The following is a 14,098-nucleotide window of genomic DNA, read 5'->3' as shown; positions in this document are numbered from 1 at the left end:
GACACTAACAAACGCAAAAAAAGATTCATTACATTTGCAAAAAGCATATTGTTTTTCACTTGAATTATGTGTGTGGTAGAGTGTTGAAATGTGTGACTCTCTATCTCATTGTGTCAGAGGAACATTTAGGGACTCTAATTTACCTACCTGACTGACTAAACCAGGTAGTGGAGCACTGGAGTGTAATAGGACAGGACTGTAGATACTAAAGTGGAGCAAATATGACTTTTGCATTTAGGTAAAAGTAATTTACCTAAGGGATTGACTCCAAAATAAAATATTTTATTTTGATGGAGCATATCGGAAGTAAAGCTGTTTGCTTGTTGTCATTTCATTTTGAAATGTTTCCCGGAAGTGGCAGCGCTCATTTTAGAGGACTTGATTATACGCTTGGTTAGCAGATGCATCCAGAAAGTCCCCCAAAGTCCGGTTCTGTGGACAGAGCTGAGCTGGACCGACACTGTCAACCACCGGAAGACTTAAAGACGGAACTGGAGCCGAGAAACGAAGGTGAGTTTACTCCCCGCTACTGGAAACAGACTCACTGATGCTGATAAGCTAACGCTAGCATCGCGCTAGGTCCTCTCTGATGGTATGTCACCTCCACTTAGCTCCTCCCACCAGCGCGCAGAGCAGGTGAGGAGACGGGAGAAAAGCTGATCGCCAAAAACAAAACCCTTGAGTAAATACGACGAGTTTTTTTTTTTTTTGTAAAAATAAATAAATAAATAAATAAATGATCAACATGCATTAAATTAAAAAATTAAAAAGAATACAAACGGCGACTCGGTTTTTGTAAAGATGTTTTTCTCAGAGGTCAAAGGTCATGCAAACAGCTTCGTACACACATCTAAACATGTAAACAAATAAAACATTAACAAGACCGTATGAAGCACCTGTAATCAAATCACTGAGTAATAACCAGGTGAAACACTGAATCCGGACAACAGTTGCCAGTAGCAGCTAGTCCCTGTAGCTGAAGGTGAAGGGCGTGTACTCCTCAGTGTCCGCTCCTCTGGGGTCTCCTGGTGTGGATTCATTTCTTCCATAAAATATTTCGGCTTCGGCTTTTATTTATTTATTTTACTGAAAAATGTAGTTTTTCACTGAGAAACCAGCACATTCTCTCTCCTTACTTGTTATTTGTGGGCGCTTGGGTCAGGAACTGCAGTCAGACACCTGTCAGGTGGACTGATGATGACAGACTATCAGGTTTTTTGATTCTTTATTTAATAGAAAATAATTTAAATTATTTAATCTCTTTCAATGTTTAATAAACATGTTTTGACTCTTAGAATCTCTTTGAGTTTGGATTAACTGGTAGTGCTGCAGCTTGGAGCTTTATTTTGAAAGGCCCTGCCTGTAGCATCTGTGTGATGACTCTCCCAGTTAGTGACAAATGTTTTGGCTCTGGACCTTTCCAAACTGCACAGAGCTTGCTTTTTTTGACTTGGTTAATTTGTTAAATATTTCCTCCTGGTGTTTTGAAGAGTGACACTGGGCACATTTTTGCTTTGCTGTATTCACAAAATAAACTACAACTTTGTTCTAGACTTTCACAACCTGCTTTTGTAATGCTGCAGTCTCTCTCCCCTTACCCTTAGACATCTGGAACATCATCGACTGAGATCAGTGTTGTTATGGTACACAGTAAACTTTTCCTCTTCTCTATCTTGTTGTGTTAAACCACTCAATCCTGCAGTCACGAGTAATGTTGCTTCTTCTTTAACTCACTTTGTGTGAGTTAAATATTTTAAGAATAGTTGATTGATGTAGCACTTTGTAAACATTAACTAGGTTTTATCAGAACCTGTAATTCCAGTTAAAAGCTCAGCAAATATAAATTAATCTTTCCTAATGATGAGCAAAATATGTCCATCAAAAGCTGGACAGGAAATAACAAAAATGTACTTTATGACTAAACACTGCAGGGGGAACACACTGTTATCCTGTTGTAAAAGACACAATGTTTTACTGATTCATTACCTACTGACATTGTAGGATTGGTTTTGATATTGAAAGATATGAAACCTAAAAAATGTCTAAGGACACGGGGAAAGTCTTGAAACATTGGCTTTTTTAGAGACTCTTAAAGGCAGCTGTGCTTCAGAGGACAATTTTTTTTTCACAATTTCACAACATCCCACATCATTTTTACGTTCTCATTGTGTCATTACCACAATGACTCTACTTTTATGGGTTTTTACACAGTGCCACGCATGTAGCAGTGATAATTATGTTTTTGGTCGAATTTATGTGTGCATCCCTGCACATCATTTTGTCTGTAAACACAATAGTTTGAAAAGCTGTGAATGAATCCTGATAAAACTTTGTAGGGGTGTCGAGTGGTGTTAACGATCCATTCAAATTTGTTTTACATCCATCGAGGGCTTCATGGTCAACTCAGATTTATATGCAACAACTGACAAAAAACCTTATAACTCAGAAACTATGACTCTTAGAAGTTTTTATTGTCAATAAATAGAAAACTTGTCACATTTAACCTCTGACCTAAATTTTACATTTCACATCTGCCTTTCTTTTACGTTGACCCCAAAATGTCTTCAATCGTTAAAGAAAGTATTGTCAAGAAAAAGAGAATAAGCTGCCAAGTTAGTTAGAAACATACTGTAGTATTTATAAACCAATACCTATTATTCATTATCTACTCCTAGTTAGTTAGAAACATACAGACAGATAAATAGAACTAGCTAGGTTCCGCTAAATGTCTATTGCACAGTGATGAGTTCTTATTTAGTGTTTGGTTTGTGCAAACACTACAGCTTAGTTTATAAATACAGTAGTGTTTATAAATCAATACCTACTCCTACTCTGTCGTGTTTTCCTTAAAAGTACACATATAGGTGGCCCGACACCGTGAACCACCAGAAGTTGATTTAAAGATGGAACTGGAACCGAGAAAAAGACGGGGAGTTTTATTGCTGCTGCTGAAAACAGATTCACTGCTGATGATAGTCTAACACTAGCATCACGCTAGCTTCTCTCTGATGATATGTCACCTCCACTTAGCTCCTCCCACCAGCAGGTGAGGAGACAGGAGAAAAGCTGATCAACTGAAATACGAGCTCTATATATATATATATATATATATATATATATATATATATATATATATATATATATATATATATATATATATATATATATATATATGTGTGTGTGTGTGTGAAATTTTTCTGGTTTCAGGACAAAATGAGCTCGGTATTAATGTTTGTGTTTCAGGTTTACCCCCGGGTGTCTGAAAAGTGATCATTGGTGAAAAAGAGGAGGAGTATAGCTCCAGTGTGGACCGGGAGGACCCAGACATTAAAGACGAACAGGAGGAGGTCTTCATCGCCCAGCTCACTTCCAGCCCTGCCCCTGTGAAGAGTGAGGAGGGTGAAGAGAAACCTGAATCCTTACAGCTTTATCACAGACAGACTGAGGAGGTCAGTGACTCTGTGGGAAGACCAGAGGCTGATCCAGATCTACAGCCTGACGGGAAAACTTCAGGCTCTTCAGACACAGACGTCAGTGATTCTGATGAGTGTGAGCAGAGCTGTGAACCTGCAGCGCCTCGGGCATCACCTGATGCCCGAGAAACCATTCAGCTGCTCTGTCTGTGGTAGAAAATTTGGTCACAGCAGAAATCTGAGCAGACACCTGAGAACCCACACAGGAGAGAAACCTGTCAGCTGCTCTCAGTGTCAAAAAAGATTTGTGGACAGTGGAAACCTGCAGAGACACATGGGGATTCACACGGAAAAGAAACCGTTCAGCTGCTCTGAGTGTGGACGAAGCTTTAAAGACAAGACAACGCTAATAAACCACCGGAGGACTCACACAGGGGAGAAACCATTCAGCTGCAAGTTCTGCAGTAAAACGTTCACACACAGCGGGAATCTGAAACAACACCTGTGCATCCACACGGGAGAAAAACCCTACAGCTGCTCCAGGTGCAGCAAAACATTTGGCCGCAACGCCGACCTCAATTCTCACATGTTGATCCACACAGACCAAAAAGCTTTTAGCTGCTCCGAGTGTGGGAGAAGATTTACTCACAGCCGGAGTCTCAAACAGCATCTGAAGAGTCACACTGAAGAGAAAGCCTTCAGCTCCTCGCTGTGTGAGGAAAGATTTTATAACGTCACACATGTGAAAAAGCACATGACGACTCACGTGAGAAAGTCATTTATCACAGGAAAGAACATCAGCTGCTCCGCAGACTGATGAAGCTCCGAATCAACCAGGAGCTAAACAGGGTGTAGGTTTGGTCTCATTTTAACACAGACACAAAACCGTCCACCAGCTACACCACCACCTCGTATGACTGACTCGTTGCATCCATGTACCTGAGACGCTTTATCTAGGGTCCGGCTCCTTCACTTTTCTCCTAAAGATGAAACTAAATTGTGTTATTCTTTCACATCCTGAGATACAAGTTTTCCTCACAGTGATGGTGAGGAGAAAACTCCGTCCAAAACAGAAGTTCTCAGCGCACCACCTATATGTTCAGCGGACCACCTATATGTTCATGTTTTAAATTGGTTTTCCCCACATGGTGAGAAACCAGCTGAGGAAAAACTTTATTATTGAGGTCTCTGTACACGTGAAGCTCGAGACTCTTGTGATCATACTTAGCAGAATGCTAAGCTATTAGCCACATACAGCAAAGATAGTTTGTTGATAGGTGTTATGGTCGCTGACCGGGGCTTTCCCCATGTGAGAGAGCTCTTTCTCCTCTTGTGTTCCAAGTCTGCCTCACAAGCTGCAGCTGAGATGTGGTGCAGCTCGTCAGCCACTGCATCAAGACTGCTGCCTTAAAACGCCACGCCCCTTTTTCCTTTGCTTTTCTCTGCGCGGTGGGCTGCAGTGTCTCGGGCAGCGGGCTGTAGCTGTGTGAATTTATGAAAAATGGTGTGACCTTGGTTTTTCTTTTTTGTGAGTAAATGTGTGCCTTTACTGAGATAATTGTGAACCACAGTGGATTTCGGGCCTAATTGGTTCATTTGGTTAATTGTGAAATAGTTTTTTACTGACGTCAACTTTGTGGCAGTTAATAGTTTTCTTTTCACTTTGTGTCACACCCCACCCCAGATACAACCTTGCTTTTAAGTAGGGTGTAACAATAGGCATCATTGGAAAAGGAAGCAGCTCACCTGTCCAGGAGAAGACGTTTAATAATTTGTTTCTTGACAAAATTGATGATGCATTGTTTTCCCATAATTACATTGAATATTACACCACTCCTCTGAAACATTATACAGAACAATTATTTGCACTGCTCTCATAATTAAATTAAGCTGTTAACACTAGGTTTACTATCCTGCGCAAATTTGCGTAACTTCCCTAAAGCCAACACCCCCTAGAATTACTGGCTTTTTTATTTTCTGGTGCAAGTCCCGAGGTGTTAAGCACCCCTGCTGAGATTTTCACAGGTCGTCAGCTTGTTTCGCCTACAGCTTTTGTTGTGCAAACCAGTTGCTCAGATCCAAGGCAGGCCAAGCCTCTGTGTTACAACTTTCAGAAATGCCTGGTAGAAATTCTTCAACTTACTCATGAGATTTTGACCACATTTCTTGCGGAAGTCACAACTATACTGAATGCATGACCGTTGTTGCCAGCTGCAAGAAATGCTTGTCCATTCACACATTCATCTGCAACCAAACCAGACAAATTTGGGATCAAGTTCTGGATGGCCACGGATTTGGACACCAAATATGTCTGCAGTGCATCTCCTTACTTGGGAATGGACCCCAGTCGTCAGAAGGGAGAGAGGCTGGCAGAGAACGTGGTCATGAAACTGATGGAGCCGTTTTTGGATGATGGGAGAAACGTCACAACGGACAATTTCTTTACTTCACTGTCACACAGACTGCTGCAGCGCAAAACAACGTTACTGGGCACGGTGAATAAAGTCCGGTGTGAACTTCCTCAACTTGCAAAAGATACTGCAAAGCGAGAGGTATTCTTCCACTTCAGTGCTTAGAAGTGGCAGTGTCTCCTTGACAATTTATGCACCTAAAAAAAACAAGACTGTGTGTGTTCTAAGTTCCATGCACCAAGACGTGACGATCGGTGACGGCAGAAAGAGGAAACCCAACACGATAACAGACTATAACCACATGAAGGTATGTGAATGTGTGTACAATTTTACACCAGTGCTACAATGTTTTCTGATGTGTGCTATACAGGCCTATAGAAAAAAACATACTCATGACTCTCTCTGCTTTTACAGTGTGGTGTAAACGTGTTGGACCAAATGGCACGGATGTATTCCGTAAGATCAGCAACACGCAGGTGGCCAGTAGCGGTTTTCTACAATATGCTGGACCTGGTGGCAGTGAATGCCTACATTTTGTACAAGGCATGTACAGGGTGGACAGGCAAAAGAAGATTGTTTCGGAGTCTTCTAGCTCAGCAACTTCGTTGCCGATTCATGCAGCACAAGGAAATAGCACAGAGGCAGGCTGGTGTCTGCAGCCAGACACCAGGGGACGATAGAGACATTTTGGCTTCTTTTTTGGGGAGCTGTGGCGTCGTCCATGTTTTCTACAGTCAATGATCGAACTACGGCTGAGAAGCATGGAGAACGTGTACGTTACACTCTACAGTTGGTTTGCGGTTGCTATGGAAAATGTCCACAGCATCGGCGTCATTGGGGGCGAAAACTGGTAAGTGTCATCCACAATAAACGATGATGGACAGTCGTGTACACCAATTAATGTTTGTCTTGGTACATCTGACGAATGAAAACGTACAAAAAATGTAGCCGTAGTTAGAGAGTGCGAGGACAGTATCAAGTACCCGAACCTCTATGAGAAAGGCTGCGAGAAAAGACTTTTTAAATGTGTGTGTGCGTGTGGAGTCCTGTCTGTGCCCCTCAACAATAATATTTAACTATTAATCACATTTTTGCTAAATAAAAGGATCTGGCTTGCATCAGTCACATGATCACCATTAACCAATGATCGCCCTTGACGGCAGAACGCGCTGGTTACGAGCCGGGAACGAGCTCACAAAGAGCACGCGCATTTTTTGCGGTCCGGAGCTGTAGGAGAAACACAAATTAACTCAGAGACACAGACCGATGCGACAAAACCAGTAAGTAGGTGTACAGCGCACACTGTAGTCTACAGCACACAGCAGTATTAGCTTATCATGTACACGTTGGTAAGTTGTCTTGTGGCAACTGACGAACTGAAACAAACGAGCGTGCTGTGTGTGTAACAGCGCGACAAACATTACCTGTCCTTTTATTAACTGCACAAGTAGTGCTGGTCATAGCTGCTGGCTCACTGGGTAAGGCTGTCATGGGTCTGTAGCTCTGTCACCGTTTTAGGGAACATATTTAGTTTTAAAGTAAGTTACAGGGCTTTTCCTGCCTTTCTGGAGGGATTATATTTCACTTAAAACGATCTAATATGCATGTCCACATAATAATGGATTATTATAATTATATTATTTTTTTTAAAAAACACGCTGTATTTTAAAGAACATACATTAAGAAACAGATTATATTAGATTTAGATTTTAAATAAGACAAAATGCTGATTTTACAGCAGCAAAATTATTGTATCTCTACAGTTTAAAAATGTAATAAGCTTTCTGCCTGCACAGAGTGGATAGTGAAACAAATGGAATCATCATAAATACATTATTATAAATTTATTACTTTTTTTCCCCTCATTGCTTTATTATTGTAGCTCTAGTAATAAATAATAAGGGAAGGATTCTGGATCAGCACCATGATGGAAACTTGTGCCCACAGTATATACAGTATTCTGAAGAAGGTCTAAAATGTCACTGTGTGTGCATGCATGTGTGTGTTTTATGTATATGGATTTTTGAATTATTACTCATAATATAACATTGTCCAGACATGGCTGGTAAGGACATGAGGAGGAAACAGTAGGAGCTGTGTGAGGCTACTAAGGCAGTGGATCCCTCAGCAGCTGGATTACAAAGAGCACAGGTAACATTAACACATGTACCAGTTGTTGGAGAGGTATTCCAGTATAAAAATAATAATAAGCACAACTGAAATGTTTTGCTTCTATAACATTTTTCTGTCATCATTTTATTATAGATTAAGTGTAAGAGTTGTTAAGTGTGGATAATTAAATAATAGTTTATTGCAATAGCAAGTTGTGCCTTGTTCTCAGATAGACAGCAAGTGGAGAGTGATAGATGAAATGAGGGGATGGAAGGAGGAAGAGAGGCAAAGAGTGATTCACAGGCAGGGTCTAGTTTATTTATCAATTTTTTGTTGCCTTATGGTTCCAAGCGCTGTCACCAATCTTTGCATTTTGTTATTATCTCATGACACTTGTTTAATCAGCTACCATCTCTCCTATGGACTTTTTAATGTCTACAGTCTCAGATCAACACAGCCCTGCCCTCCAGCACTATCAGCAGCAGGAGCAGCAGAAAACCTCAACAGCAACATCGTACCCATCAGGTAAAACATAGGCTACGTTTGCTTTGCCTCACAACAGTGATATAGTATGATGCAATCCCATATTAGATTCTTGATGAATGTGTGTTGTTGTTATTCAGCCTGGTTCAATGTGCCCCTTTTTAGCTTTGAGCACCCGCCCCTATAAACGTCTCTGCATGGCCCTGTCCAGGACGACGCACAATTGGCATTATTGAGACTACCAAATGGTTGCCTTTTCTAAAACTGCTGTCACGGAACCCTCGATTAAAGCCTAATTACACCGAGCAATAGCATTAGCATGTTCTTGATGTCTTTGCAGATCCAGCATGTGGAGCCAGTCAATCCAATAACATGGACAAGTACGAAAAGGTGAAGAAAATTGGGGAAGGTTCATTCGGAAAGGCTATCCTGGTCAAATCCAAAGATGATGGACACCAATATGTCATCAAGGAGATAGGAGGCATATCTGGAGTAAGCTTCTATGCATATATTACACAAGCTTCGCATGTTGTTTTCAGCCTGCGCTTCATCTCGTTACCCTCTTCATTACTTTGACAGATGTCCAGCAAACAGAGGCAGGAATCTCGAAAGGAAGTTGCTGTTCTTGCCAGCATGAGTCATCCAAACATCGTCCAGTATAAGGAATCTTTTGAAGGTACTAATGCCATCCAAATAGCTCATCTGTTTATGTGAAGAAAATATTATCAAATGTGCACTGTGTGATAATTACATACTATAAGTTTTTTATTTTATTTGTATTTTTTTTTTTTTGTGGGGATAGGTTAATTGGATAATCCAAATTGCCACTAGGTGTGAATGTGAGTGTGAATAGTTGTCTGTCCTTGTGTGTTGGCCCTGCGACAGACTGGCGACCTGTCCAGGGTGTACCCCGCCTCTCGCCCTATGACAGCTGGGATAGGCTCCAGCGCCCCCCGTGACCCTGAAAAGGATAAGCGGAAGCGAATGGATGGATGGATGTATTTTTTTTCCCAGAGGGTGGCTGTCTGTACATTGTGATGGACTACTGCGAGGGTGGAGACCTATCCAAAAAGATCAAATCTCAGAAAGGGGTACTGTTCTCAGAAGAGCAAGTAAGTCAGCAACTACTCGAGGCAGTCACTGTGCAAACAGTATACACATATTGGGTTAAACTGATCACAATAAGTATGGTTTACTGTAGTCTCCCTTTTTGAGATCCTAGATTGGTTTGTGCAGATCTGCCTAGCGCTCAAGCATGTACACGATCGAAAAATTCTCCACAGAGACATAAAATCACAGGTATTGTTTCATAAATCACAAGCCCTCCCTTTAAGTGATAAGTTGTGTTTGCATGTATTGGTTTATTTACATGTGTTATCATTTCCTCCCCACTGCTGTCAGACTCCACAACAAAGACTTTAACTGATCATACACACACATCCACAAATGTGCAATAACACAAATGTGCAATAATCTTTCTGGCACCGTTGTATTTTTCACTCTGTTGTATATAGCATTTGTATTCTATTTTTATCCTATTGTATATTTTATTCTATTTTATTCTACTGTATATAGTATTCTATTTTTATTCTATTCTGTACAGTTGTGTACTGTATTTATTCTTATTTTATTTTATTCTAATTGTCCTTCATAACTTTTGCACTGTCCACTTCCTGCTGTGACAAAACAAATTTCCCACGTGTGGGACTAATAAAGGTCATCTTATCTTATCTTATAATGCTTGTGTACCACATTTTTTACAGTGTGGTATGTTGGAGCAGCGGTTTATCGGCAGCTGAGAGGAAGAGGTTGGATAAACTCATCAGGAAGGCCAGCTCTGTTCTGGGATGCACCCTGGACCCAGTGCAGGTGGTGGGAGACAGAAGGACTTTGGCCAAAATAACATCTCTGATGGACAGAGTCTCCCACCCCATGCATGTAAATGTTGCTGAACTGCAGAGCTGCTTCAGTGACAGACTGCTGCATCCTAGATGCATGAAGGAGCGTTTCCGCCGGTCCTTCCTCCCTACAGCTGTCAGACTGTACAATCAGAACTGCTCCCAACAAACACAGACGTCTACATCAGCGCTGTAACAACTTCTACTGTTATAACTTGCACATTACTTTTCTCAGCTTATATATACACTAACTTATTGGAAGTTACATGTCTACTTTTTAATGCACAGGTACAATAAACAATCTGCACTTTTCTAATTATTCTAAATATTCTTAACTATTTAAACATCTTTCAGTATCCTGCTCTGTTTGCACACTATGTGTACGCTAATTTAAACAACTGTACAGTACTCTGCTCTGGTAACTATTGTCCATGATGTAAATATGTAAAAAATTGTGCTTCTGTTCTGTGTCCTGCTCTGTTTGTATATGTGTGTTTTTGCTGCTGATACAACCAAATTTCCCCTTGTGGGACAATTAAAGGATTATTCTATTCTATTCTAGAACATCTTTTTGACAAAAGATGGAACAGTTCAAGCTTGGAGACTTTGGAATTGCAAGGGTGCTGAACAGGTATGCACACTGTTGTCTAAATAGCCCTGCAGTTTTTCATTAAGCATAGATTTCAGACTAAAAGTTGAAGAACACTTTGCATTTCTGGTAATAAGACATTCTGTTTTACTACATTTAAAAAATATTGTAGTTTATTTTATTGAAGTTTGTTATCTGTACACTGCCTTTATTTTATCCAATTTCTAACTGTTGTTACACAGAAATATCTTTTGGGTAAATCAAATATGTCTGATCTTATATTGTATTACATGTTTTATGTATTTATACATTTTATTCTGAGGGTCTTAGGTGCATTTATTATTGATGTTGATTTTTCCCTTTTTTACAGCAGTTTTTGCTTTGATTTTATGTCATTGTTTGTATTTTTGCACATTAGACAGTGCTTATTTGAAATATTGAAGCTTTAATATTAAAATGTGCTATTTTTCTGTTTTTCAGCACTGTAGAACTGGCAAGTACATGCACAGGAACATCATATTACCTGCCACCAGAGATCTGTGAAAATAAACCATACAATAACAAAAGGTACTTGGACTTCTGGAATATCGTACATTGGTTTCTAGTTGTCAAGCAAATTCAATAGTAATCAATAAGACAAGGTGTCTACCCACTGAATCTTGAGTCTGCAGGATTTAAAAACGAGGTTAAGAAAGCTTTGAAAGAAGACTTTTCGGAGTTTAAAGGTGAAGTTATGCAAGAACTCCAGAATCAAAAAACCAATATAGCAGAGGCACAAACCCGAATAGCTGACATGGAGTCGGCCTGCTTGGAGATGAAAGAAACGCTGCTGGCGGTGGTGAAAGAAAACTCGCAGATGCGGGACAAAGTTATTGATCTTGAGAGCCGCTCAAGAAGAAATAATATGAGGATTTATGGGGTGCCGGAGGGAAAAGAAGGAAGATCTATCACTGAATTTGTTAACGAGCTGTTTAAATGCCACCTGATCCTGCCAGAGGGACTCGAGCTCCGTATCCAGCGGGCACATAGAGCATTGATACTAAAGTCGCCTGCTGTCTCTTGCCCGAGATCAATAATTGTTAACTTTCTGGAGTTTTAAGCTAAAGAATTGGTCTTAAGGAAATTATGGCAACAGAAGATTGAGATTAAAGGCAAAAGACTTTACTTTGATAACGACTACGCAACAGATGTTATGGAGAAGCGTAAGGCATATGGGCCCATTAAAGCAGCTCTGAAGGAAAAGGGGATTCGATACCAGACACCCTATACCAAGATGCGGGTGTATTGGGAAACCGGTCTGGTGATTTACAACACAGCAGAGGAGGCAGCACGAGACCTGAATCGACGTGGACTCAAGGTGAAAGTGACGACAAAAGCGAACCTCGTAGCGGCTGCAGAGGAGCGACTGAATGCAGCGCTATCATGGAAACGTACTGTCACCACTTTAGGTAGTCCAGCTCAACGTGCGAGGGAGAAACTGTCAGAATTCAGACGAGACACAGACCAACAGAACTACAATGGATGAAAGGATATAGGCTACGTTGCTGGGTGAACTTGAATATAATTACTAATTTCTTACTTTAAAGGAGATTTACTTTTGTATTGTAGAGTATTTGCTTAAATATATCAATCTGCGTCAAATGAATTATAGTGACTCACGACTTAAGTTTAATAGGATAGTAAAACCGATGAGAGGGAGTGTTTTGTTTGTTGCAACCACCAAATGTTGGACAATTCTAGCATTTGTGGGTTTATTCTCACAGCTAGGGAGGGCCCCCACTATAGTGAGGCAAAAACCCCTCCTCCCACCAACAGGGATTATATAGGATGGATGAGTACATCCTTTTTTTTTTTTTGAAGTCACAATGTTTAGTGTATAATTGTTATTTTTTGTTTTTGTTTTTTATGTTTGGAGTTGGACCGCAACTTGAACTTATTAGAAATGATAGATCATAAATATTAAAATACTGACGTTGAATATTAATGGTCTAAACAATCCAATGAAGCGTCAGAAGGTAATGACCAAATTAAAGAAAGATAAGTCACAGATTATTTTTTTTACAAGAAACGCATCTGTCTAATCTGGAAGAGGTTTGGATATGCTAACGCATTTTACAGTTCATATCCTCATGGTCGTAGAAGAGGGGTGATTATACTTATCCCCGTTTCAGTGAAATTTGAATGTATAAAAAAAGTTAGTGATAAAGAAGGGAGATTTATTATTGTAAGAGGAAAACTGGAAAATGAAATGGTCACATTAGTTAATGTGTATGCCCCACCTAATAGTGCAAAACAATTTTTTAAAATATTATTTGACACCATTATTTTACAAACCGATGGAATATTAATATGTGGGGGCGATTTTAATATTGTGATGAACAGTAACCTAGATACAAATAATAAGAATAAGCATACCAATCAGGTTACGAGAATGGTCAAGAGAATATTTAAAGAATATGGGATAGTTGATCGTTTATATCGATATAGTATATGTTACGTTATAATTATACTTGTGGAGCCGCAGGTTTGCCTCTCTTTCGTCCACTTTTGTCTCTACGCAACATTACTCGGCCTCGGCTCTCCTTCACTGAACACAACTCCTCCTCCCCCATAGCTTCACCTGCAGGCAGCGACAAGATGGACACAGCAAATGTCAGTTAGCGAGTTACCGCGGATCGCCCCGTGCGTGGGGCTGGACGACATCCCCGTGTTTGTGAGCTAACCGCGCTAACGAGCTAACCGCGCTAACGACATGCAGCCCACAGGGGCTGCACGGCCTAAAATCCTTTCATTTTCTCAAAAATCAACAGTGCGCCTTATGTATGAATTCTGGTTGTGCTTACTGACCGCGAACCGATTTTATGTGGTACACGGTGCTCAGCAATCTGTCAAAAAATGTTTTAGTATGACTTTGGTAAGCTACGGAGCTGCACCGCTTGATGGATTGTCGGAGCATTACGGCTACCGTAGTCAGGAGCCTCGCGGAGTGATACGTACTGTGCTTCAATGTAATATTACCGTATTGTGTGTGTATAAGGGCCATAAATGGCACCTGTTAAGAGACATGGTTACGAAGAAGATTTCAAACTCAAGGCTGTCAGTCAAGCAATAGAACTTTGGAATAGAGCAGCTGTGAAATCTGTCTCTTTGTTATTATGCTCAGCGTCTTTTAATTTACATTTTGACTGCACA

The 14,098-nt window shown here is 40.4% G+C and overlaps 1 protein-coding gene across 4 annotated transcripts; it reads left to right on the top strand.

Moving 5' to 3' along the window:
- Window positions 1-4,226: 4,226 nt before the first annotated feature.
- Window positions 4,227-12,832, top strand: LOC135932754 (serine/threonine-protein kinase Nek1-like). 4 transcript variants are annotated; one of them, XM_065470361.1, is made up of 10 exons: window positions 4,227-6,131; window positions 6,239-6,674; window positions 8,378-8,461; window positions 8,760-8,911; window positions 8,999-9,095; window positions 9,434-9,531; window positions 9,635-9,718; window positions 10,183-10,605; window positions 10,880-10,948; window positions 11,387-12,832. In XM_065470361.1, exons 2-8 carry the CDS (start codon window positions 6,638-6,640, stop codon window positions 10,216-10,218), a joined length of 588 nt encoding a protein of 195 aa, XP_065326433.1. In that variant the 5' UTR covers window positions 4,227-6,131; window positions 6,239-6,637; the 3' UTR covers window positions 10,219-10,605; window positions 10,880-10,948; window positions 11,387-12,832. The 4 variants fall into 4 exon arrangements, with proteins under 4 accessions (XP_065326433.1, XP_065326432.1, XP_065326434.1 ...); XM_065470360.1 differs by having other exon boundaries at window positions 10,183-10,948; XM_065470362.1 differs by lacking the exons at window positions 10,183-10,605; window positions 10,880-10,948; window positions 11,387-12,832 and adding an exon at window positions 9,821-9,903.
- Window positions 12,833-14,098: the final 1,266 nt, after the last annotated feature.

Source organism: Pelmatolapia mariae, linkage group LG22, assembly GCF_036321145.2.
Source record: "Pelmatolapia mariae isolate MD_Pm_ZW linkage group LG22, Pm_UMD_F_2, whole genome shotgun sequence".
Lineage (NCBI taxonomy): Eukaryota > Metazoa > Chordata > Actinopteri > Cichliformes > Cichlidae > Pelmatolapia > Pelmatolapia mariae.
The sequence above is the reverse complement of the archived record's forward strand: the minus strand, read 5'-3'. Positions and strand labels throughout refer to the sequence as shown.

What these genes read in the sequence shown, in the direction of transcription:
- LOC135932754 (XM_065470361.1), top strand. Translation starts at nt 6,638, where the DNA reads ATGTCCACAGCATCGGCGTCATTGGGGGCGAAAACTG. An exon ending in AGCAACATCGTACCCATCAG is followed by an intron (nt 8,462 to 8,759) that starts GTAAAACATAGG and finishes ATGTCTTTGCAG; the next exon opens with ATCCAGCATGTGGAGCCAGT. An exon ending in TACTGTTCTCAGAAGAGCAA is followed by an intron (nt 9,532 to 9,634) that starts GTAAGTCAGCAA and finishes TCCCTTTTTGAG; the next exon opens with ATCCTAGATTGGTTTGTGCA.